The sequence below is a fragment of the Urocitellus parryii genome, chromosome 9 (genome assembly GCF_045843805.1).
Source record: "Urocitellus parryii isolate mUroPar1 chromosome 9, mUroPar1.hap1, whole genome shotgun sequence".
In the NCBI taxonomy this organism is placed as follows: Eukaryota; Metazoa; Chordata; class Mammalia; order Rodentia; family Sciuridae; genus Urocitellus; species Urocitellus parryii.
In genome coordinates, this window is record NC_135539.1 from 47,324,699 (window position 1) to 47,349,463 (window position 24,765).

Below are 24,765 nucleotides of genomic sequence, written 5' to 3' on the forward strand. Positions count from 1 at the left end.
TATACAAAATGGAGTTTTACTCAGGCATAAAGAATGAAATCATGTTCTTTGCAGGTAAATGGATGGAACTTAAGAACATCACACTAAGTGAAATATGCCAGGTTCAGAAAGTCAATTTTTTCTCTCTTTTGCAGAAATTATAGAGAAATAAGGAGAAAACAAAAAGGAAAACAGTAGAATAGATCCATTTCCTTTTGTCCCTCTCCCCTCCCCTCCCCTCTTCTCTTCTCTTTCCTTTTGTGCTGAGGATTGAATCCAGGGCCTTGCCCACGCCAGGCATGAGTTCTATCACTGCGCTCTATCACACTGCTTTGATCATTTATCTTTGAAGAAGCTGAGGTTTCCCTGGATCCATTAAATGAAATTGGCCAACTTATGCTGTATGCACATATGAATACATTGCAATGAATTTCACTTTTATGTATAAGTATAATGTATCAATTTAAAAAATGAAATATAAATAGAAAACCAGAAGAATACAGGAAGAGAGTCAAGGGGAAGGAGGAAGGGAGGGAAAGGTGAAGTACTGGGGAGTGAGAATGAGCAAGCTATGCAGTTATGATTATGTCAAATTAACCCCTCTATTATGTATAAGTATAATGCACTAAAAAAACTTTTAAAAAGAGACAAAAGTGGAAGGAGATGATTTAAAAAAGGAAAACAAAGAAATAAATACCTTTGCAAACAAACAAAAAGAGAGAGAGGGAGAGAGAGAAGTTTCCAGGATTGTAAGAGAAATACAGTAAGGATTAGGTTTGGCTACAAATAACAAGAAACACAAATACCCAAGATGCAGATGAGAGAGTGGGTTTCATTTTTTGGTTCTTGTGCATAAATGAAGCCTACAGCTAGACAGTCTACAGTTGTATTATTTCTCCGTGGTCATGAGAGACCCAAGCTCCCATGTTTTTCCTCCACTGTGCTGAAACATAGTTTCATCTCTGAGTTCTCCACCTGATCCAGGGTAGCTGCCTCCAGTATCCTGCCAATGCTCTGACAGGAAGGAGGGGGAAGGGTGTATTCCCTGAAGCCCTTTTGTAGTACACGGTACTTCTGAAGTCTTTCTAGAAACATTAAAGTCTGCTTGAAGGCTGTGAAATCTGTCTTATTTGAATACATTACTTTTCTTTTTGCATTATGAAAGCTACAGGACCTCCTGTAAATTTGGAAAACAGATGAATTCACCTTAAATTTCAATACTCACTTAAGAAGAGCAAGTACTTATTATGTATTATGTATTTATTGTGCTAGGAACTGGGGCTATGAGGGTGAACAACTGCATTCTGGAGTATTTCCTCCATTTTGTAAAGCTCTGTCTTGGTTTTCATGTTCCGTAGCTACCATTACAACTCCAAATTTTATATCTTACTTTTTCCATAGCATTAGGAGTACCCCACATTTTGTTACATCACTGAATTTTTAAGAAGTAATACTTAGGGCTGAGGATATAGCTCAGTTGATAAGAGTGCTTGCCTCGCATGCACAAGGCCCTGCGTTCAATCCCCAGCACACAAAAAAGAAAAAGGAAAAAAAAAAAAGAAGTAATGTTTGCTCATAGTAAAAATGAAAATATTTTTTAAAAAAGGTCTCCAGCTGTATTCCTTTGTTCTTATCTTTTCAGCATGCACCACTCTAAATTAAGGAAAAGTGGGCTGTTAAAAGAATTAGAAATAGTGGAGGAAATTCATAGCACCTGAGGTGTACATCCCAAAGTTCCCCAGTAAAATGAAACTCCAGCCACCCAGTGGCTAATTCCTAATAACTAAAATCTCCTAGGCCACCCTCCTCCTATTCTCTCACATTTCTCTATACTTTGCACTTGCAGAAACTGTGTCCAAAATAAAAAAGGTGTATGAGAATATTTGTCTCCAAACCTAGTTCTGGAGGAATCAAATGAAGACACATCTTGCAGTGGTGTGGATGTGAGGTCTCCCCCAACCCCCACAAAAACATAAAGCTCCTGTTAATGCAGGGGAGTTCAGGAGTGAAATGATTAGATTAGGAGGGCTGTGATCAAATCAGTCCATCCTAGTTTGAATAGACTTAGTGGGTAGTAACTGTGGGCAGGTGGGGCATAGCTAGAGGAGGGGGTCACTAGGGCATGTCCTTGGAGATTATATCTTGTTCTCCTGGCTCATCCTTCTCTCTGTTTTCTGGCCACCATGAGTTGAACAGCTTTCCTCCACCATGTCCTTTTGCCATGATGCTTCTACTTCACTTCAGATTCAGAACAATGGAGGCAGCCAACCACAGACTGAACCTCTGAAACTGTAAGCTAAAAATAAACTTTTCCTTCTCTAAGTTGTTCTTGTCAGATATTTTGGCCACACCAATGAAAACCTAATTAACACATACATCTACATACTTTAGTATATATATATATATATATATATATATATATATATATGACTGGCCAGCTCACTTTCTAAGGGAGCTGGGAAATGTAGTTTTATGGCTGGGCTGTAATTGCACCCAGTAATATCTGGATGCTGTGGCTAAGATAATATGAATAGAAACAACTGACCCACCGCTGTCACCAGAGATAAGATATATCCTCACATAACTGAAAAGTATAGGCCATAAGAAAGGCACTGGAGAGATTACATCTTGGTATGTACTTCGTTACTTCATTGACACTACAGAATATAACTTGGACATTCAAGCCTGGGTGTGATTTTTGTGAATAGATACCCTGACAGTTATGTGTAAGATTTATAAGGACAGGTGAAACTCAGACACAGAAAGGCCAGTTAGGAAACTCTTAAGATGGTTTAGATATGAGGGAACAATGTCTAAAACTAGAGTGTGATTGCAAAACTGGAAAATTTGGAATAGATACGAGAAATACTGCAAAGGAACCATGCATCCTACATGACCTTAAAGTTTGAAGCCAGGATCCATCAGAGAGAAGAGTCAACTTTGGGGCATGTTTGTTGTTGTCTTTGATTCTACCAGATTTAAATATGATGTCCTATTAGAGTTAAGTTAGAGTTAAGTTAAAACACAGATAATCACCTTCACCAAATTTAAAAGAAAAAAGTGATACTCATTTCTACATTTCACCTCCATCAAAGCATGACTTTATATGCTCAGGGGAAATTCCAAGAACTCACCATCCCTCAGAGCTCCTTCTTTATAAGAAAACAGAAGGGTTAACCTTTCTAAATGGGACCAGATCACAGATCCCTGTGGATAAATTCACTCAGACCAGAAGGATATAAAATTACCCCTCTCAGTATGGTACTGCTCAGAAATACTAAAGTGTGTCCAGAAGACTGACTTGAGTTTTGCAGAGTAAAATGGCAAAAAGTTAAAATGTTTCTGGTCTTAACCAGCCTTGGATTGAGTCATGGTGCCATGCCCTTCTTGCTATATGACCTTGGATAAGCTAACTTTTTAACCTTAAACCTGCCCATCTGTAAAGGGGGAGTCAAATAGTCCTACTACTAGGGCTGTTAAGAGGATTAAATAAGAAATGCACACAAAGACTCAGCCCAGTGCCTCATGCATTACAAGAAGTAATAAAGATTAGCTATTGTTGTTTTCATAGTATCAAATCTGGGAGGGGGACCAAATATTTTGTGTTCAGCTGTCAGAAAAGACCAGTTAGGATAATATGCTCCAGAAATTACAGAAATTCAGTTTGGCAGTCAGGCCAGATTAACTCAGGACAAAATCAATGGATTAGACCGGGTAAGAAGCTGAGGAAGTTTTAGTCACCTGAAAAAAATCATACAGTTATTCATTTTTAATGCCTTCTTGAGTTATTAGAATAAAACACATACTATAAATCTACATAGAGCAGGACAGCCACAAAAAAATTAGGCACAAAAAAAATTTCAAGGCACAAAGTTTTGGAAACATGGTCATCAGGGTTATGAGGGTTAACTGGCTCTGACTGAACATAAAACCAAGTAGGCATAGCTTACAGCCCTACCTCAACGCCCAACACAAAGGGAAGGCTCCATAAATGTTTGCTGAACACATGGATCCAGTGGACTGATGCCACCTTATTTACTATGCAAGCCAAATACTAGAATCAGGTCTTTGCAAAATATGCCCTGACTTTTTGAGTCTCTTTGATCTTTTCTGCTTCCATGACTCAGAAAAAAGCCAAGAACAGTTTGGTCCCTTTTGTCCATTTCTCCTTGGACAGCAAAACTGAAATTGTCATGATCATCAAGCACACAGCCAGACAGGCTAATGCTCCCTAGGTGATTTTGCATCATCAGCCTTGCTGAGCAAGAGCAGAAGCAGCGTGTTTTCTTTACTCCAACGCTGTCAGAAGCATGCAGTGGCCTCTCACTTCCCTTAAAAGAAGAAGGCGTAGGAGAGAAGCCCAGGCCCAGGGCATTCCCTGAGACCTCCAATTCCCTGGGTCATCAGGGCAAAGCTAGAACTGTATTTCTAGTGTTCCAGCCACGCCCACCCATTAAGAAATTGCATTTCCTGGTGGTACTCTTCACAGTGCAAAATCCTCCATTACCGAAATCATGAAGAGCCTTTTGATAGTATAACATTCACCCCTTACACTGAGTAAAATTTTAAAATGCAACTACAGGGAGCTTCAGGGAATTTTGTGTAAAGATCGCTGGCAGAGGCAAGGCAAGCGCTCACAAGCTTGATGCTAGCATTTCCTCCTCTGTTTCCATAGCAACGGCCGCCACTCCATCTTACCTGCTCCTCAGATCACCACCAAAGAAGAGATTTCTGATAAGGGAGCAAAACCACATGATATTGTTTATTAAACTGGAAGCATGTGGTAAGAGTTTTTTCCTGCCTGGAAATGATAAAGGTTATTATTTGTTTGTGTTTCTTCCTTTTCCTCTTGCATTTCTCCTCACACCTCAGTCCAGGGGCTTGCTTAATCCTCAAATGCCTGCAGGGGTGAGGCAGGATGGGGAGGGAGCTGCTGGAAAGGCAACTCTACTGAGTTTTATTTATTATTACTTAGGAATGAGGGCCTGGTTTGGCTGGTTCTTAAAATATCTCAAAAGAAATTGGAACCTATATTTCACATAAAATTTTCTAGTTGTTAAACATTGGCAACCTGTTAAAAAATTTTTTTTAATTGCAAGCCAAACAAAACACATCTACAAAATGAGTTTGTCCTGTTTAGAACAGCCTTAAGCAGTTACAGTCACCTCTGGGTTCTCAGTATCATTTACTGTTTTCTGATATCTGTGAGGAGCATACACTGCATATTACCCCTAAATGTTAATTATAGCCCAAATTTATTGTTAACAAGAAAGCCATAATTCATTTGAGAAATGCTTTTGTAACTTTGTTGTATGTTGTTATCTCTTTCACTCATTCTGACTGTGATAAAGGATGAGAAACCAGATGCATTCTTTCCTGAGCTGTGTTTTTTAAAAAATAAAACAGGCTCAAAACAGAGAATAAGACTATTTGAGTTCACCCAGAACCAATCAGCAATTAGGGTAAGTATTAGGGCCCATGCTTGGGAGCTAGAAAATAAATGCTATTATGATTCAAATCCACTCAAAAGGTTTGAAAGTTTTAAAAAATATTTTTAAAGGATTTTTGCCATTTCAGCTAAGCTCATGGATGCTTTCAAATATTATGGTTATGTTCAATCAGTGAGCCTCAAAAGGGACCTTCTCTTAGCTTGGGTTCCCCCAAAAGCATGCCCTGAGACATGGAATCAGATGAAAGCAGCTGAGGTGGGAGTTGAAGGTGGACAGGTGACACAGGGGAGGAAAAGTTCTGTCACAGGGTTGTTTCTTCTCCTGAAAGTGACTAGGCTTGACCCAGCTGGAAAACTGGGAACCAGTTCTGGACCCAAGCACAAGGGATCGGGAGTATTTATCCACCAAGTCCCATCAGTGATTGGTTGAGGGCTGTTCCCCAAGAGATTAGGGAAAACTCTGGGGTAGGTAAGAGAAGGCCTTTAGTCAGAGGCACGCAAGTGCTGAAGTAGGAACAGTGTGTGCACCAAAGTGAAGAGCCAAGGGACACAGGATGTGAGAACTAGCCACACGTGTCAACTTCATCTCTCCCATATGCTTGACCTTTGATATGGACAAGGGACGTCTTCTCAGTATTGCATAAAGTGCGGTGCCAAATAACTTTGGGACAAATTCCTTTATGACTTTTCAACCACATTGCTGGCCTTCTGTCCCTCCTATATGTGTACATTTCTGGAATAATCGCTGATCATACAAGGAAACATCGAGATATACGCTAAGGTATGGGGGCTGCAAAGCCAAGCAGAGCCAGAATGTGGAGAGAGGGCGGAAATAAAGAAACTACTTTACGGGGATCTCTGGGGCAGAAATTTCATTTCAGATGTTTTCAGGGAAACATGGCTAAGGAGCAAAAATAACAATGACATCAACAACAGTCTTTCAGATTGGAAAACTTTGTATTTTTTTTTCTGTTATGAACATTTGTGACCTGCATTTGGAACTTCTAGATGATGATTTCTATTTTCCACATCCACTTCTCTAAAGAGAAAGCTGGCTGGGCATCCAAATCCATAGCAAGCAATATAACCTCCATATTTTTATTCTTACATGGGGGAAGGAAGTGAGAAGTGGGAAGTGGTAGAGAGGTTCCTCTAGGAGGGAAACATTTACATATAGACCATTGCTTTGCTTCTTCTGACTTGGTGTGTTAATGTCACCTTCACAACACTTCCTTCTCCAAGAGATTTTTACAAAGGGAAAACATTCAATTTTAAGCAAACAAGAAGAAAATATTGAAAGAGAATGATATAGAGAAATGGATCTGGCCGCATAAAAAAAGTCAGGCAGTTCTGCTCTAAGTTTCAACACTGAAAATTTCATTCCTGGTATCTGATGCACCTTGTGTTTAAACTTCTGGAAAGCTCCATGCCTCTACTCCCATTTTGTTAACAAACACAAAATCAGGTGTAATAGAGTATACAGTGAAGCCACCAAGGTGTCTCCTGGCTGTGTCTCAATTTACTATACAGGTACATCTCAGCTCTTCTGTAAGGCACAGGAACCCACTTAATCAACAGCATATCAGGTGTATCTTAGATATGGAGCACTAAAACAAATCCTCATTTTTATTTATCTTTGGCATTTTCCCATTCATGAACAATAAGTGGTCTGCTGGATTTCCTGAATTGAAAAAAAATCTGAAAACAATTAGCTCTCTGCCCATAAAGAGAGGAAGAAACAGCAGACTGCTTTCTGAGTAACCCCATGGAGAGTAGGTGCTATGTTTTCAGAGCCATGGGTGGTAATATCTCTTCATAGGTTTGGCCTAGGAGAGTGCTGAGAATTTTAAAACCCTATTTCATTAGTTGATGCCTTCTGAATGCAAAATGGCAGTGGGCTGAAAGCAGACTGGCACACCTGTAATAGGCCGGGAAGTCTCTTTTCACCCCAGGTGCTAAACATGGCATTGCCATCTTCTCCTGCCAAAGATAAACATTACCCCCACATCCGGTCACTAGAGAAGTATCTCCTCAAAGTGAAAGGCCGTTCTAATGGATTTAACCAGTGGAGAAAATGTAGGCGATAAAAGTATCTTTCTCCTACTCACAGTACAAGATGTGTAAGTAAATTCTAGAAGCATCTCTTTATAGATATGTGTTAGAGCCCATGGCCTCCTGCTCAGTTGTGTATTAAACCCTTGGGATTGGGACTAAATCCCTTTCTCAAGATTGTGTTCTTCAACAACATGCATGTTGCCACCTTCATTTCTTGAAAAGATTTACTTGATAGCAAAAATCTAATTGCTATTATTCAAAATAGAGACAAAGTAACGTGATTCCATAGGCTAAAATAAAATTATGATAGATAAATCTCCTAAAGGAGTGTGGAGTATCTGGGTTTCACTGAGTCATCTACAACCTGAGTAACATTTTCTCCCATAAAAGGTTTCCTATGGACCCTCAGACTGTCTGTCCTACAGTTCAAGGAACAGGAAGAAAATAAACTCCTGGTAAAGGAAGAACATTCAGCTTTCTGGAAGGCAAGGTTCATGTCCAACTCATCTCTCGCTTCGATGATTCACTTCCTACCTGTTAAATACAGAGTGAACCCGTTTTTCCATCACAGGCTATGTTGTGAGCCTATCCATCGTTTATTCATGCACTCATACTCAGTCAAACTACTTATATTGGGTTCTTATGCATTCCAGGAGGACTTGGGAACTAAAGCAAAATAAAAAATAAATAAAAAATGATGCCATGTTCCATTTCTGCTTAATCAAATTGCTTTAGCAAGAGTTTAAGAGAGAGGAACAAGCATTCAGGCCTCACCCAACAAATATGTACTGAACACCTGCTAGTAGTCAGGCAGCGGCATGCAAAGTGCTCCACATCCTTAGAGCTTACCCTCTAGCAGGGAGGAAGACAAAAAGCAAATACACTCTACAGTGTGTTGGATAACTGTCAGTGGTTTTAGAAACACAAGTCCAGCCAGGATATAAGAATTGCAGGACAGTCTGCAAATTTATAGATACAGGCTAAAGAAGATCTCACGGAGAGCACTGATCTGGTATGAGGTGAGGATGTGAGCCACGTAGAACAGAGTCCCAGAAAGGAGTTAGGAACCAGGTCTTCCCCCAAAACCATCCACAATCCCCAATAGTATTATCTCTAATGAAAAGCCTGCCCTTAATCCTCATGCTTTCTGAGAAATTTAAGATGAAGTCCATCTCCCTTCCTTTTTTCTAACCTCCCCATCTGAAGAGTTGCCTATTCATTCTGTTTTTGCATAGTTGAAGGGGATATGTGACCGAAATATAGTTGGTCCCTGTGGAAGTCTCCCTGTGGACTGTTCTACCATGACATGAAAGTAAAAACAGACACTTTGAATAATCAGAAATGGGTTTTGCCCAGGCAGAAGTTTTACCTCTGCGAATGTCAAGCTACAGGCAGCAATGAAGGCTGCTTGATGTAATCCTGGTCTCACTTCCCCACAGAAGTTACAAAAATACATATATAATTTTCCTCATTGTGTCCATTTTTGGTTGACGAGTTCTAACGGTTTAGGGTTCGTTACTTCACCCTTAAGTAACCTAAAAACCACAGGAAATGAAAACTTAACTCAGTGCAAATGACATGCACAATGAACTCCGAAAATGTGCTGGGCCTCACTCTGCTCCTGGTGACCTTTAACAAAAAGAGGGATTCTGATGACACCCTTTGACCAACCATAAAAAGGCTTTAATTTACAGATTATCGAGTATTGCAATCTTTGAGGCCCTGACAGCACAAATAATCAAGATTCCGAAAGATCGTCTTGAATTTTAAATTCATTTGTAAGTTGTTTCAGCATGCAAAAATACTTGGCCTATTTCTAAAGCAATACATGGGTAAGAGGAATGGTGAAATGGAGCCAACATTTTTCAAACACGTTTTACTTTTTTTTGAAACATAGCCACCAGAAAGAATGCAATTCATTTTTAAAGAATTCTCTCAAGAAAGCACAGTTAGCCAAATCATTCATCTCCCTGCCCACAAGGGAATAAATGAACAAGTGAAGATATGATATTCCACCTGTGTAAGGTTGTTCCTATCCTTCTTTCTCTACAAAACTGGTACTAATTTCTACTCATTTGACTACAAATAAAATCAGTAGGGGCATGATCTGTAGTTTATCTGTGTTAATTATAAACCTGAGTCTCCAAGCTAGGCAAGAAATATTCAATTTTTTATCTAATTACTATTGAAGCCCACAGAGACTATTGTAGGAATTCAGAATGGTTGGTTATTGTTCTCAGAACCTTTCAGCAGAATAGAAAGAGATGAAGCAAAGGTTCACCCTAAAACTTCCTCTCCAAAATAAAAGGCAGAGAAACCATAAAAACTCGGGAAAAGAAACACAATCATGGAAAGGCCAATAGGAAAGAGGCTCCCAGGCAAAGTGTGATGGTCCATTCTAGGTCAACTTGGCTGGGCCAAGGGGTGCTCAAGTTACATGATATTTCTGGTTGCATCTCTGGTGATGTTTTCAGGTAAGATCAGCATTTGAATTGGTGGACAGACTAAAGTAGATTGCCTTCTGCGGTATGGGTGGGTGTCACCCAAACTGTTGAGTGCCAGAATAGAAGAAAAGGTAAAGGAAGGAAGGAGTCACCTCCTTTACTTCCAGCCTGATTGCTTGAACTGGGACATTAGTCCTCCACTGCCCCTCAACTGGGACTCACTCTATGGGTTCCCCTGGTTCTCAGGCCTTTGAACTTTGACTAGAGTTACACCACCAGCTTTCCTGGGACTCCAGTTCACAGTGACAGACTTAAAAGCCTCCATAATCACATGAGACAGTTCCTCATAGTACATCTCTTACCAAATCTATACCCTAATGGGTTTTTTTATTCTGGAGAACCCTAACTAATACAGAAAGAAAGAGTGCTTCTCTTCTGGTGTAGCAACTGCTGCAAATGATGCATAAGTTCAAGTGAAAACATATCACTGGTTTCTGTCCCTGTCCTCAGCTACTTCCAATAACTGGCTTATCCTCGGAGAGCTACCCTCTCGGACTTCAAATCATGGCTTGCTGACAAATAGTTCTCTCTCTTTGGCATGATACCTCCTCTTTGCTGCCATCAGTAAAAATATTGTTCCTGGTCATGTCAAAGGAACTCTCAAGTAGGGAAAACTTCCTCCACATATCATCCACCCAACATAACATCGTCTTTCATGGGTCCACTGCCTCATTCTTCCTTTTCCCTCACTTTGCATATTTTTTCCATTACTATTTCCAATTTCTTAATCCTGCTAGCTGGTTGCATAGTTACAAGCATAACCCATGTTCAGTTTTGTGTCCTTTTCTTTATTTTTGCATCAAATATTGTGTGCAAAGGATGCAATACATCTTTGAAATGGTATTTTCAATAAAGGATCAAAGTTCACTTTTAAAAAGATTTTACCCTTTCCACTCAGCAAGACTTCATGGAGTCTGTGGAAAATACCACCTGATTCTGGGTCAGCATTAATCACAAGCAAGTTACTTACTAAGAAACCATCAAATATATAGAGATTTCTACTAAATTATTAGAGAGCAAAGGACAGGTAATAATGGAACTGTCATTGGCTCCTGGGTGGCCCTTGCAAGCATAGATCTCAGGATAAGGTGTCGGATGCCTAAGCAATAGGACATCAACCAAAATAAAAATTTTTTAAAAATGTGGAACTCCAAAAATATACCACTATGGATTCAATGTACAGAATTTGGTTATCATGTATTAATACCCCAGCTAATGTAACTCTCTTCATGAATGAATGAATTTCCATCATTCAAGATCTGGCTTATATGTCTCATTCTCTTAGAAAACTTCCTGAATCCTCCAAATTGCATTCATCCCACCTCTTTAGTGCTCACAAGCTGCCGACTCCTTTCTCAGTTTTGATGTGTACTATATTCTGCCTTTGCCCTAGCTCCCTGTGTCTGTGATTTACAGGCCCTCTTTAACAGCAAGCTCTGTGAAGGGAAGGCTTCCACAGCCTTGGCTTCCTCTACAACCTACATTTTACATTTTTTCTTGTGTTGTAAACACTCTCTCTTGGACATCTCTCTCTTTTGAGCACTAGTGCCATATCTTATTCTTTTTTTATAATCCCCAAATCTAAAATAGGCATAGTGTGGGCCCACATAAAGCCTGCCCCACTGAAGTCCCCGTTCCAGAGAATGAAAATGGACACAAGGGATTCATTTAACAAGAATTTACTGAATGACTACTATGTTCCAGGTTCTATCCAACGTGCCAAGGATACCATTAAACAATACAGGCAATGTCCCTGCTCTCTAGAAGACAATAAGGAATTAAACCAATCAATAGAAAGATGATTTTGAGTCAGAATAAGCATTATAAAAAAGTTTTAAATGAGTCAGAGTTGAAGAGTGATTCAGAGGAATGTGAATGTGGTCCACAAGTTTTCTGTAGGACAGGACATTTGAGCTGTGAGGAGCCAGGTATATGAGGATATACAAGGGGACAGAATCCTAGGAAGAGGCAGCAAACTAGAGTAATGCTTGCTCTCAACCCAGAACAGGTCACCTGGCAGGGGGAGAACAGGTATAGAGGAAATGGTGGAGCTGGCTAATAGCTGCTTCTCTCTTCCCCACTCATACCATAGCAGGGTGCCACTTTCCCCTCACTTTGCATATTCTTTCCATTACTATTTCCAATTTCTTAATCCTGCTCCCTGGTTGCCATGAAATTCTAAGAATACAAGTTTCTTCCAGCAACAAATACCTCTAGAGTCATCTTCTAATACTGAGTCATATAAAACACAAAACTAGAAGCTATTGGAAAATAGAAGATGAAGGTATTAAAATTGAGCTTTCATTATTATTAGTTCCATTCAACTAATGTTTATTTTTATAGCTTATTTTATAGTTTATTTCTGATTATCTTCCCTGACCTTAATCTTAAACTAAATTATAAACGACTTTTAACTTCTTTCCACATTATCTCATAGGAAGTTTTATCACAGGGTAAATAGCTTTAGCAAAGCTACAAATTTGATTATATACTAACTTCTAAAGCAAACTTATCTAAAGAATATTTTCTAAGATAATCATAAGCATTTCAGTAAGTAACCAAACTCCTTATTTTAGCATTACTGAATCTGGAATTTCTTTATCATCATCTACTTTGCAAGTATTTGTTCATCAAGAAGTGTAATCAATGAAAGAAAAAAGACAAAGAAGAGAACAAGCTATTTTCTGTTTCACAACAAGATTGCCCAGATGTTGTGGCTGGAATACATCACAAGTGACATTTCTAGTAGTGTTTCCAATCATTTGGAACATACAATTTTTCCTTTGCAATTTTCAAGCTTTTGAATGCTCTGAGTCCTGCTGTCAGCAATAGCAGCCCAGAAAAGGATTCACACCGAGTAGACTCTACCTGATGTCATCTTCTGCTCCAACTTGGGGCACTTATCTTCTTGGAATTCTTCTTCCTAAGTGCCAGCCCCACAAACCAGAAAAGCAGAAAGAAAGTAAAAAATAAAGCATTAATTTATAGAAAGACTTTTTTTTTCAAAACTACTGATTAATATGAAATCAAAATCTGAGAAAATTAGACTGATCCCCAAAGTGCTGAGATTTTGGACAAGCAAAACATAAATATTCAATACTGAGTACATATCTGTGGGAGTACTGGGTTACACACCTCTGGGGTGCCATTCACATGGAAGTATCAATGAATCTGACCCTTGAGTAGCACAACCCAGGGATCCTCTGGAACTACACATCTGGGGACACTGATTACTTAGACACGGTGGCAATAAACCTCTCTAGGAGTTCTTCCAGCATGGTGGAACAAAGAAAATTATATTTGATTCATAATTCAAGGAGCTGAATCCATGTATTATTATATTTTTTTGTACTGGGGCACTCTACCACTGAGCCACATCCCCAGCCCTGTTTAGTTTTTCTTTGGAGATAGAGTCTCCATAAGTTACTTAGGTTCTCGCTAAATTGCTGAGGCTTACTTCGAACTCACGATCCTCCTGCCTCATCCTCCTGATCCCTGGGATTACAGGCGTGCACTCCACATTGTTACAGACTACATGAACTTTTGAAAGTTCTAGCATTATTCAGTTATTTTTATCTCTGGAAAGGTGGATATTTACCTTCTCCTCTGAATCCTGGTATTATGGTCCTTACTATTATATTTTATTGTTTATTAACACATATTAATTGTACATATTAATGGGGCTCAATATGATATTTCAAACTCATGCATAGAATATGCCTTAACAAAACCAACCTCCCCTTATCCACTCTCCCTCTCTTCCTCTGGTAATCACTATTCTAGGTCCATGTTGACTTTTCTTGGCTTCCAAATATGAGACAGAGCATGTAGTACCTATCTTTCTGTGTCTGGCTAATTTCACTTAACATAAGTAAAAATAAGTCCTCCAGTTTCTATCCATTTTGTGCAAATGACAGCATTTCATTTTCTTTATGACTGAACTATATCTCATTGTGTGTCACTACATTTTCATTATTCATTAATCTTTTGACAGATACCAAGGTTGATCCTATATCTTAGCTGTTATGAATAGTACCACAATAAACCTGGGTGTTCAGGGAGCTCTTTGATGTGCTGATTTCACTTCCTTTGAATATATATCCAGAAGTGGGATAGCTGGATCATATAATAGTTGAATTTTTAGTTTTTTGAGGAATCTCTATATTGTTATGCATAATGGTTATCCTAATTTACATTCCCAACAGCTTATGAGAGTCCTTTTTCTCCACATCTTCACCAGCATTTGCTATTATTATTTTTTATAATAACCATTCCAAACATCACAGGACCTGATATTCTTCAATGACAACTGTCACTGCTGTAATGCTGATAAAAGTAGACCCTGATAGAAGTAAGGGAGGTAAATTAGGAGGATGCTTAAGGGATATTTCTCTAACCTCTCTAGTTTTGCTGAAGGATGATTTTATGCTGATTCTTTCATTTATTTTTTTCCTTTCATTAAACATTTTTAAGTACTATTATGGGCCATTTTGTGGGATCTTACTCTTTAGGCAGGATCCCTTCTAATATCCCTTAAATTACCCCAAGCAGTGCCTTTGCAGCTTCCTTCCTAATCTGGAACACTTTCTGCACACACTTTGTTCTTTAAAAATTTAGCTCAACAGAGGATATTCTAGACCACAATAAGCATATGGGAATGGGATTTCCTATGATAACTGTGTACTCTGTAGCCAAAATGAAAAAATGGAACTCCAAAAATGATATTGTCCACCATAGAAACACTTCCAAAGTTGTGCTTAGCTTACCAGTTCCTGGATAATAGCTCATCAGGATCCAACTCCAGCAAATACTGAAGCTCAATTAGTAAGAAAGAAATTCACTTTTTTTCTTCATAAAGATTAGTTTCATTAGATCAGTACCAGCTCATAAAAGAATTGATATCACCTGTGTTGGGAACAAGTGTTTTTCCAGAGATAAAAACCATCTCCAGCGTTCATCATCAGAGACCAATCCCAAAAATTTGTCTTATTTTTAAAACCCATGAAATAGTTTGAGCATAGGCAATTTGGGTAAACAAGGACTCAGTTCAATTATCTCAAATTTATGGATTATAAGAAATTTTAATGAAAATTTCTTTCAAACTTGCATTTCTAGAAAGGGTGCGAATTAATAATATACAAAAGAACATGAAAATTATAGAAAAGGCCCATAGCATAGCAACTAAACACAGCAAGTAATTTCTTGCTTCACAAGGCCCAACGGGATAATATATACTAACGACATAAGGAGTTATTTTATAATATAGCCACAGGGAAAGTCTCTTGAGATGCCAAAATTATCCAAATAAAGTTGTTTCGTACATAAAAGTTTCTGTCCTTTGAGCTAATGAAAATGCTTATTTTTTATGGCTCTGAATTCCAGAATTGTGAAACATAGCCTTTTAGTTTTCTCCAAACATATTTATTACCCCATTCTAATGAGTCCCCCCAAGTTTCCCTATAGTAAGAGTTGAAAACCCCACCCCCAACAATCTGCAATCTGCAGAGGGAAGGATCTTTGGAATCCTCTTTACTGTAGCATGCTCAGCACAGAATAAATAAACATCTGTCTTTGATAGTATAAACTATGTTCTATTTAGAGAAAAGTAGCTAAGCTCTGTAGATTCATGTGTCTCTGCTCTTCAATTCAAATCTGTGATTTGCTGAGTTTGTTCTTAGCAGCTTTTTCCCAGCAATGCTGGAGTAAAATGACAACAACCCAACTGTAATGGACATCTGTTGATCTTGCTGCTTAGCATTCATTCACTATCTAATAAGGGAAGTCTCATTTCATCTTTAAAACTATCCCTTCCCACTTTTAAGGAGCTCTGGTTCCTGTGCTTTCATGTGGTTCACAAAACTGACTCCAGAGGTTAAGCATGTAACCCAGGCCTGTGCCCATCAGTATGCTGCATTTTCCTCTGATTGGTACAGGATAGTCATGTGACCCAATTAGGGATAATGAGAAGTAATCAGATTTTTCTCTGGATTTCGGGGAATATGATTTCTGTTGGTATCCACTGTTTCTGAAACCTGAGACAACTGTTGGGGCGGAAATTGCTGCTGTGGCTGCCATTTTGCTCTCAAAAGCAAAATGCTGAGACTGGGTTCCACACCACAGAAGTCAAGAGATGAACTGATGCTGTGTTCTGATATCAGTCAATCCCCCAGTTCAGCCTTACCTGAAACAAGCTTAACTAGACTTTTTAGTATAAGTCAGCTAAAACACTTAGTTTTAAAATATGTGTGTATATGTATACATACACACACATACACACACACACATATACATTTTTTAAAAATAAATCCAATGTATATTAGGTTTTCTGTCCTTTCTAATAGGATGAGTCCTAGCTGATGCCACAATGTGAACACCCTAGCTCTTGAAGGGAGTCATGTGTGATGATCATGGGCTTCTCTCCCTCACTCTCCCTTATGTGTTTTACAATGCTGGTTTAATCAAACATGACCCAGATGTGTTGACAAGGTTGAGCATTCCTTATCTGAAATGCTTGGGACCAGAAGTATTTCAGATTTCAGATGTTTTTGGAATATTTGTAGATACATAATGAGACACCTTGAGGGATGGGACCCAAGTCTAAAACTGAAATTCATTTATTTTATGTATATCTTATACACACCGCCAAAAGATGATTTTATATTTGTTTAGTGTGCCTAATGTTTTGAGTATGACCCATCACATAAGATCAAGTATGAATTTTCCACTTGTGGCACTCAAAAAGGTTCAGATTTGGGGTATTTCAGATTGTGAAATGCTTTGGACTTGGAGCATTTCAGATTTGGGGTTTTCAAATTAAGGTACTCAGCCAATATTAAAATTTGGCAAACGATTCGACTTTTCACTTATTTTCTGCAAGGTTTAATTACAAAATATTTTATTAAAAGGCTATGTTAAACCACAACCTGGGTTTACACCTTATGAGTTCAAGGTATGATTTTAGTAATAATAAGTTTCTTTTCAAAGATTCACTAGGTTGAGCAGGAGAGAGAGAGAGAGAGAGAGAGAGAGAGAGAGAGAGAGAGAGAGAGAACGAGAGAGACAGAGAGAAAAACACAGCCACATCAATGTTTATAGCAGCTCAATTTACAATAGCTAAACTGTGGAACCATCCTACATGTCCTTCAATAGGTGAATGGAAAAGAAACTGTGGTATATATACACAATGGAATATTACTCAGCATTAAAAGAGAATAATATTATGGCATTTGCAGATAATGGATGGAGCTGGAAAATATCATGCTAAGCAAAGTAAGCCAATCTAAAAAAAAAAAAGGCAAAATGTTCTCTCTGATAAGTGGATGCTGATCCATTACAGGGAGCAGGGAGGCATGGGAAAAATGGAGGAACTTTGATTGAGTAAAGGGGAGGGAAGGTGGGGAAGGTGCATGGGGGCAGGACAGATGGTGGAATGAGATGAACATCATTACCCTAGGTACATGTATGACTGCACATAGGGTGTGACGCTACATCCTATACAACTAGAGAAATGAAAAATTGTGCTACAATTGTGTACAATGAATCAAAATGCATTCTGTTGCCATATATACCTAATTAGAATAAATTAATTCATTAATTTAAAAAATAAAAAATTAAATAGATGGGTAAATAAATAAATAAAATAAAAATAAGGGAGGTAGGGAGGGAAAATAAGAATAGAAAAACTTTAAAGAATATGGACTTCATTCACTTACTTCAAGTCATTTAGTTTGGCTTCGAGGTTTTGTGGCACTTACAGCTGACATTTTCCTCTAAGACATCATGCCAAGAAGCAGAAAGGTAGTTTGAGAGACAAACAGAATTCTCGAACAAGGATTAAGGAGGGCTGGTTCCATTTGCCTTCACTCGTTAGGACAAGTCTATGTCTGATTCTTGGCCTCCACTTTCTCCATTTAGAAAATGTGTTCCAAATATGACCCATTCTTTTTCAACAAAGTTGAATTTTTATTTTAAATAATTGTTTCCCTACCAGCAAACAGCTAAGGAATTTTCTTCCAACCTCTCTCTGTCTTTCAGTGTATATTTTTTTTTATTTTTTCTTAGTTCAAATAATCGTGGACCAGAGTTACAAGGGTGAGTGTTTTTGAAGCTCCCAATGTAGATTAAAAATTACCCCCCAAAATGTTTCAGCAAGTTATTGTGCTAAAGTGTGCCAGTGTCATTACAACCTTCCTGTGTCTAATGCTTGTTTTGATGGACACAAAGAGTGTCTTACAGGAGTTAATTTTAGAAGTCTATACCCAAAGACTCTGTCATGATATGTTTCATTGCTACTAATAAAGACATGTTTGATTTTCCATGGGATCTCATAGCTAAGCCTTGTCTAGCCCATTAAATTAATCGTTCATCCAGAGTAATGACTCTGAATTCAAACTTCATTTGGGATCTATTCTATTAACAGATGCTTACTAAACAATTGTTGAATGAATTCAATTATTCACCTGCTTTATATTTTAATGTCCAATGCAGTAACACATATCACAATAAAAAGTCTGACATTGTCCCTCCTGGCAAATCAGACAAGACATCAAATCAGACAAGACATCCTTCAAAAAGATTTCTGAATCAGCCCCACCTTCATTCCAAACTTTGTCCTATTCTAACTTTAAAATAGAATATTAGCTAACATTCTTGATTGCTTGCAGCATCCAACTGTGTTTTCTGTGTAGTGAATCAATTATTAACAATCTTCTGAGTTGATAAACTTGCTGTCATCAATTTTGTCTCAAAGATGGAGAGACAGAGATTTAGAGGGATTAAGTTATTCTCCCTGTGGCAGATGCTGTGATGTGCTACTGGAGGGCACTTATGTACTGAAAGATTTACCCTCCTACTTTTGCCAGAGAGACCTTTGCTGTCAGCCTTCCAGGCTGGGTTTGCAGCCAGGAAAGATGGCATGTGCTGACTTGTGACATGGCAGTGAGAAACCCAGCCCCTCCTTCCAACCCAGAACAATTCTGAAGGATCCTCCCTCCTACCTCCAGAGCTCTCTATGAGGTTGGTTGAGGCCTTATTGAGACTTCCCTATAGCCAGAGCTTCTCTCTGCCCTACCCTGCTTCCTTCTCTTCCCTTCCACAAGAGGAGTCCCAAATGCACTTTCTAATCAACTCTGTAAGTGCCACTTTACATTTCAGTCAGTTTCCCAGAAACCCATCAACCCACCCAAAGTCACATTTCCCAAAAGTGACAAAAAGGAGATTCAAACTCAGGTCCATCCATCTCCCACACCCCTGGCATAATCCATCACACTACTCCCTCTCCATGACCAGTGCTTCTCCCTTGTAGACTGAGATGTTAGAGACTCCAGCTTGGTAAATAAATATGGGTGCAGGGCTACCAGCCATACCAATTGGCTCAGACTGAGGGGTTCTCTGTGGTACAGGACTTTCAGTGCTAAAACCAGAAAAGTCCCCTGCAAACCAGGACAAGTTGATCACCTAAATTTGGGTGTGGCCTGGGTGTCTATAATTTTAATGAGCTCTGTGAATGTTTCTGATCCACAAAAAAAAAAAAAAAAAAAACCTTCCAAAACATATGGTGTTGAGGCAGGGGCTGCGGTTCAGAGGCACTTGCCTAGCACGGGTAAGGCACTGGATTTGATCTTAGCACTAAGTACAAAAATAAGCAAATAAAATAGAGGCATGTTATCCATCTATAACAAAAGAATTTTTTTAAATTGTGTTGTGGGGCTGGGGTTGTGGCTCAGTGGTAGAGCACTTGCCTCACAAGTCTGAGGCTCTGGGTTTGATTCTTAGCACCATATATAAGTAAATGAATAAAATGGATGTGTAACCAAAGTGAATCTGCAATCTGTATACGTGGTAAAAATGGGAGTTCATAACCAACTTGAATCAAATGTATGAAATATGATATGTCAAGAGCAACCAATAAAAATAAATAAAATAAAGGTCCATCAACAACTAAACAAAATTTTTTTTAAAATACTGTGTTGGTAAAGGGAAGTCCTAATTATGGATATTTTAAAATTGCTATTATCAAATTCTAGGTTAGGTGCTGTTTCTATAGTGCTTCACAATTTGTTTAGTAAATATTATTGTTCTGTTTTTAAGATGAGGAAACTGAGGTCAGAGAAATCAAAGAACTTGTCCGAGATCACACAAGCTGATAAGTGAGGGATCCTGAAGAAAAACCCAGGCGGTCTAGTCTATACTGATATCATACCCCATCCCACATCCCAAATGATATTCTCTTGCAATTTCCTCATCTGGAGCCAAAGATAATACTATCTTATGTCTGTGGGCTGTTGTGAGGGTAAAATAGGTAACATACTTAAGATGCCTGTTTAGCATCTGCCACAGAGTAAATTTATATTGTGCACCTCTCCTTCCCCCTCCAGCAGAGTGGTGGAAACTATGTTTTATGTCCATTGTACACTAAGAAGAGGGTTAGTGTACTAAAAGCTTTCACCCAATTGTATAATGAACTGTCAACAAAACTGACCCCAGGCAAAATTCATTTTAATGAATACATGCTGACTGAGGAATCTCCATATTCATGGCATTATGCTGAAAGAAAAGGGGGAGGGCGGCAGGGAGATACCACAGTGCCCCTTTATACAGAAGGGCACAAGCTTCTATGTGCAAGAGGAATTCATACCATGTGCCTGGTTCAGAGACTTTTGCTATCAGTGATATCACATTGCCATCTTCAACGTGAGCTCTTTGCTGGTGTGATTTTGATTTCTGAAAATTTTCATCTTAGCCGCCCCTGCCCCCCCAAAAAGCTATTACTGGATAGCTATCCTTAGAGAAAGGACTAGCTGAAGAGAGCTTTGAAGTAAAGAGGAATGTAGTTTATGTAGTTCTGCAATGGAATGAGTGAGTATTCCTCATGGCTAGAGGAGGCTTCTTCAAAGACAGACCATTGTGTGTGCAGGTTTACAGAGCCCCAGGCCAAGAAAACCACAAGAGCAAAACAGCATTTACCACTAGATGGAACTTTCAGAATCAGTTGCAAAGGAAAGTTTGACACAATATTTACAACTGTAATTCAACTTCCTGGTCCAAATTTCAAAGTTACATAATGATTGCAAAAATATTCAAATTAAAGTAAACTCCTGTGGAACTGCTGGGGAATGGAGGCAGTAAAACTGATTGCCACCTATATTGATGACTGCCTGTATTGATGAATCTAGATCCCATAGGTATTATGCCATAGATCATGAATGAGTGACAAGATAAAATTATGACTCTACAGTTTCTTATGGCATCTAGTTCTATCCTTAGGCACTCTATAAACATGTGTTAAATGAATGGGAAAATAAGTGAATGAATTTTGTTTCACAGAAAAATGTTCCCCTCAGAAGTTTTTGCCTAAAACTGAAGCTCCAAGGAGTATCTTCAGCATTGCAGGGCTTAGTGATTCATACCCAGAAATACAATGCAGTCAGAGAGGGAGGTGTGTCCTAGTCCATTCTGGTTATTTAACAAAATATTACAGACTGATGGTTCTCAAACACAGAAGTTTATTTCTCACAGTTCTAGAATCTAGGAAGTACAAGATCAAAACAGGTAGATTTGATGTCTAACAAGGGCACACTTCTTGGTTCATAGGTGGTACCTTCTCACCTTAATCTTTACCTGATAGAAGGGATGAATGAGTTCTCTTGGGTCTTTTATGAAAGCACTAATCCTAATCATGACTTTGCCCCCACAACCTATTGCCTGCTAAAGTCCCCATGCCCCTAATACCATCACCTTGGGGAGGTTAGCATTTCAACAGACAAATTATGGAGGACACAAATATTCAGACCGTAGTATTGTGCCAAAAGGACTTCATAAATACAGTGTGAATGAGAAAGTAATAGTGTTTGTTGGAAATTGGGGCACCCTTTTTTACTCAGTCTCCATGTTTGTTCAAAATATTAGTAATGCCTCCTCTCAGATACCTCTCCATGTATAAAACCATGTCCAACATATAATTTCATTTGACTCCTTCAAAAATTTTGTGTGATGGGCAGAACAGGCATTCCCAAGTTTCCACATGAGAAATCTGAGCCTCACAGCCAACAAGATAGGCAATGCCAGATCCTTCACCAACCCTCCAAGGAGCACAGTGAGGTAGTTTCCAGTTGGCTTCTGTTGCTCCCTCAAAGATCAGGCAGGGAGATCAGAAAGTAGGGAAGAAAGAGAGATGTAGCCAGAAGCCACAAACTGCCGTAGAATGAATACTTCCTTGGAGCATTCCTAAGAATCCTGGAGAAGATCTTTTCTGAGTTCCAGGTTCCATACCCAGATCAGTCTCCCTTTCAGAACTTAGAATTCTAAGTTCTGGAATTTGTGGAAGCTGCAATTATGTCTGTGGGCAGAAGTCACAGCCCTAGGCAGTAACACCCAACAATTCTTTTGGTTTCCTGTAGAACCTTCCAGAATAAATAAAAACTTGGTGGTGAATTTTGTTCATAATCCTAAATTGTTTTAGTCCTTGCTAAAGCTGAAGCTGTGGTGAAATTCAGACTCCAGTTCTGGCTTCCAAACACCTCTCCTCAATCTAAAGTTGACATAAAGTACAATGTATAAATTGTCCAAATGAACTTAAAGTATGGTCTGAATTCATCCTAGGAAGAAATGCTAAACTAGGGTTTTTCCAATATCAACTAAAGAAATGGAGGGACAGTGCAGGGAGCCAGTGAGCCATTGTCTAACATTCTCCTAGGCAACCCATGCACAGGGTCCTTGCTAAGTACATCTCTTACAACAACTTTTAAGGTGATATTATCTTTTAATGTAATTGTGCTGGATTTTTAAATTATAGTCATGTCATGTAACTCAGTGCTTTTTAGGAATGTCAGCAAGCTTTGTGCTCAAAACACCTGGCAAAGCCTCGTGGAGAGCATTAAGGATTTCCTTGGATCACTACATAGCTCTCATCTTTCAGGCTATCACCAACAAAAGAATAAATAATGTTCTTCCCACTAATCCGCATTAACCCTGTTTTAGAAAGGCAATGTCACCTAATGAAAATTACAAGACCCATATTCCCCTCCAATGCAATTATGTACACCTGATCAAATTCATACTTCCCCTGGGCTTCATCTTCTCCCCAGCGAGACAGAAACATCAGGAGTTCTACATCCTCATGCGATGTTTCCCAATCAAATAAGGGAGGAAGTGTGAAAATCATCTTCCTGAGGTCTTTAGAATAACCGAAGATCAACACCTTATTATTTGGAAATACATAATTACAAAGGTCAGAATATATCCTTTGGCTTCACTCAGGCACTTTCATGCAAATACAAAAGCCACACCACTGATGGAATTCCGCTGCCCTGCACACAGTGATCACTCAGCAAATAGTTATTGTTTGTGGACTGAGTTCACCAGACACGATTTCAAGCATGCATGGACTACCCAGAAAAATTCAGCAAGGGAAGGAGCAGGTGTGAGTGGAAACGGAGGGTGGGTAGGTAGATGGGAGGGATAGGTGACAATGAAGTGTGTCTGGAAGTTATCACCTTCCATTTTTAAAATTTTTTTTTAGTTGTAGTTGGACACATTGCCTTTATTTTATTTATTTTTATATGGTGCTGAGGATCAAACCCAGCACTTTGCTTGTGCTAGACAAACGCTCTACCACTGAGCCACAACCCCACCCCCTCGCCTTCCATTTTCATTCCCTTTACATCTATAAATGCTTTTCTGCCTAAAACCTGAAGGAATCACTTCTGCACTGTGAAGGTTACAGTGACATATATACACACACATGCACAATGTATAAGTGTGCATACACACACACACACACACACACACACACGTGCACATAATTGACCAAAAGTGAGCAAACCAAGTCTGGGAAAGGAATTTCAAGTTGTTCAGCCTTTCAAGCTTCCTGTCAATGCTTCTGATCTCCCTAACAGGGTGCATGCCACTTTTTTTAGTGTCTCTTTTGTCAGGGCTTCCAGAAATGGAAGGGATGCCAATGAGAATTTGAGAGTGTAAACTTAAGCAATGCCAAAGTCCCCTTAAAAGGAATTTTAAAATGGAGTTTCCTTTCTCCAGACATCGCCCAGTAGTCTGACCACCCTTCCCACCCACACCTTCCTGCTGGTTTGATGCTTCCCACAGCCACTGCTAACACACTCCAGATGTTCAAATTCATCAGTGCCCTTGGAACTCTCTCTGTTGGTCTTAGCATGCCTACTGCTCTAAGGGAGGAGAGAGGTTACTGGGGTCGATTCTGACCTTTAATCTTGAAAACTAAGATCATCCATTGTCAAACATTGTTTCATTGTATGAAAAAAATGTTATTCATTCAATGAACACTGACTAAGCACAGAAAAGGACACTAATCATTACAACATGAAAAGTGCTAGGGTAGAGCTAAGAGGAAGGTGCTCAGGAGTCCTGAGGAGGGTCACCTCCTGGTCTGCAGGTGCCGAGAGCTACAAGATGATGAGAAGCAGGATGATTTCTCCAGGGAGATGGCACATGCCAGGAAGGTGGAGGCAGTGGCATGCCAGTAGAGAATTGCCTACGGAAACAAAACCTCAGGTGATATTTTTCACTTTTAATACCTTTAAAAAGATACCCTGCATCTCAGATACAGCACACAACCAAGACTGTCCATGAGCCATTTCGTTCTCCCTGTGCCTGTTGATGAATCACATCAAAGGGCTTCCTTGGCTTCTGGCTTTCTGTTGGGTTCAGTCAATGGGAACCACTAGCAGATCAGAGGGAAGGAGGAGCCTTTCCTCTCACCTGTTCACACCTGCAGTCCCGGAAGGTCCAGGCTTCCATCAA

General features: G+C 39.2%; 1 protein-coding gene across 1 annotated transcript in view; it reads right to left on the reverse strand.

The window, feature by feature from the left end:
- The window catches only part of Fam107b (family with sequence similarity 107 member B), a 207,751-nt gene that overhangs the window by 106,547 nt on the left and 76,439 nt on the right, over positions 1 to 24,765 (reverse strand). Inside the window, exon 2 of the mRNA XM_026410254.2 lies at positions 12,856 to 12,910. Coding sequence (XP_026266039.1) covers positions 12,856 to 12,910 — 55 coding nt within the window. The remainder of the gene's footprint in view (positions 1 to 12,855; positions 12,911 to 24,765) is intronic.